The following is a 1,925-nucleotide window of genomic DNA, read 5'->3' as shown; positions in this document are numbered from 1 at the left end:
TGTTATTCATTTTTTATAAATTTAAATATGTAATGTATATTTTTTTTTATTAATAATTTTACAATAAAAATTTATATTTTATTTTTGTCAATATTATACAAACATTTAAGGCAGTAACTAGTTATGTCTTTTAAGCTTGTGATTCATTTCTATTATTTCAATACAGCAATTTTTTTGAAAGTTTTGTTTTGTTTTAAAATTCAAACTTATTATATTTTTTAAATTGTCTGTAAGTACACATAAAATAAACATTTTTAAAACCAAAAAACTAAAATTAATGTAATTTATAAGGAATTAAATGTTCATATAAATATTGTATTTGTACAATAACGTTCTTTAAGAAATAAGCAAGACTTAAATTTAAAAATAATTTCATTTAACATTCAGGATTAAAATTGAATGAATTTTTTTTTTTTACATATGATAAAAAAAAATTTATTTAATTTAAAATATTCTAAAAATATATTTAAATATTATTGTTCTATTTCTATATATTAATCATCAGAAAATTTGATTTTTTTTCCTTCGAATGGCTTTATTAATTGTACTCTTTTAGCAGCCCAAGAAGGATGCAAATTTTCTGATTCTGTGTTTTTTTTTTCTAATTTCACTGTATTTTTTACATTTTTTTGTATTTTATGAAATGATTTGTTCTTTGGTTTACAATTAGGTAATGTATGTCTTTCTGATTCATTTCTTTGTTTTGACTCATTATTTTCTGTTAATAATTTAGGCACAAACACTTTTTTCTGAATAAAAAAATTGTCATCTATCTTTTCATCACTCTTATTTATAACATCATTACTATTATTGTCTTTTTCTGCATTTTTAAATTTCTTTTCAAATTTTTTTTTCCAATTTCCTTGGTAATTATTTTTTGTGTTATTAGAACTATTTTTATTGTCTCGTTTTGTACTTTTCGAATTAGGAACTCTAACATTTTTATCAGTAACTTTAGTTTTACTTACAGAATTAAATAAACGTTTACTATTTTTTTTGCTGTTATTTTTAGTAAAACAAGAACTTAATAATTTTGGTAACTCATTTTTCCAATCAGGAATTTGATTTCTAATTCTAATAACTTCATCAGTGATAGCCTTGTGCTTGGCAAGTGTGGCTAATGCAGTCAGCTCAAAATTATTTGGTTCCTTTTTTAGAAAAACATCATAATTTTCATTTTCTAAAGCAAACTTAGTGACTTGATCATTTTTTAATTTCTGCAATCAAATAAATTGAATTAAATAATGACACATGAGTAGTTTTTTGCAAAAATATTACTGACATTTTATATAAAAAAATTTTACATAAAGAATTTTAACTCACCAAAGTAATAATTAAATTAAATTAACACATATAACTAATAATATTAAAATATTTCAGGTGAACTCACCTTTATTGCATGAATTCTTTTTAATAATCTCTCTGCTTTACCTAACTTTTTGTCCTTAAGAGAATCATTTTTACAAGATGATAAAATTTTAAGTTTTTTAATTGCTTTTCTTACAACTATTACTTTAGCCTTCTTAACAGCTGTTCTGCATGAAATTATCTAATAAAAAATTTAACAAATGTTAATAAACATTTGGAAAATAAGCATTCATAATTGAATAAAAAAAAACATGAGTGAGACACCTTACCTCACTTTTCAATTTTTTTTTATCCATCATTAACAACGTTTTAATAAACTTTAAAAAAGCAAAATCATTAATTAAAAATAAATTTTATGTATAATTCTAGTGAAAAATATTAATAAAAAGTATAAAAAGTTAAATGAAAAATCTATCAAGCATGTTAATGAATGGTACACATAAGCCTCCGCGATATATATATATTTCTTTTTCGTGTCACAGCAGAAGAAAAAAAAAAACTTTAAAAACGGACAAAATCGCGCTCAAAAAGAGAATTTTTTTTTTTTTTTTTTTTTT

At 21.1% G+C, this 1,925-nt stretch overlaps 1 protein-coding gene across 1 annotated transcript; it reads right to left on the bottom strand.

Annotated features, from left to right (window-relative positions):
* Window positions 1–494: 494 nt before the first annotated feature.
* Window positions 495–1,664, bottom strand: Phum_PHUM246350 (uncharacterized protein; the record flags this gene model as incomplete). Its single annotated transcript, XM_002426243.1, has 3 exons — window positions 495–1,217; window positions 1,391–1,549; window positions 1,638–1,664. 3 exons carry the CDS (start codon window positions 1,662–1,664, stop codon window positions 495–497), a joined length of 909 nt encoding a protein of 302 aa, XP_002426288.1.
* Between the last annotated feature and the right edge of the window lie 261 nt (window positions 1,665–1,925).

This window comes from Pediculus humanus, genomic scaffold (genome assembly GCF_000006295.1).
Source record: "Pediculus humanus corporis 1103172107613 genomic scaffold, whole genome shotgun sequence".
Lineage (NCBI taxonomy): Eukaryota > Metazoa > Arthropoda > Insecta > Psocodea > Pediculidae > Pediculus > Pediculus humanus.
This window is presented reverse-complemented; position numbering and strand designations above follow the sequence as displayed.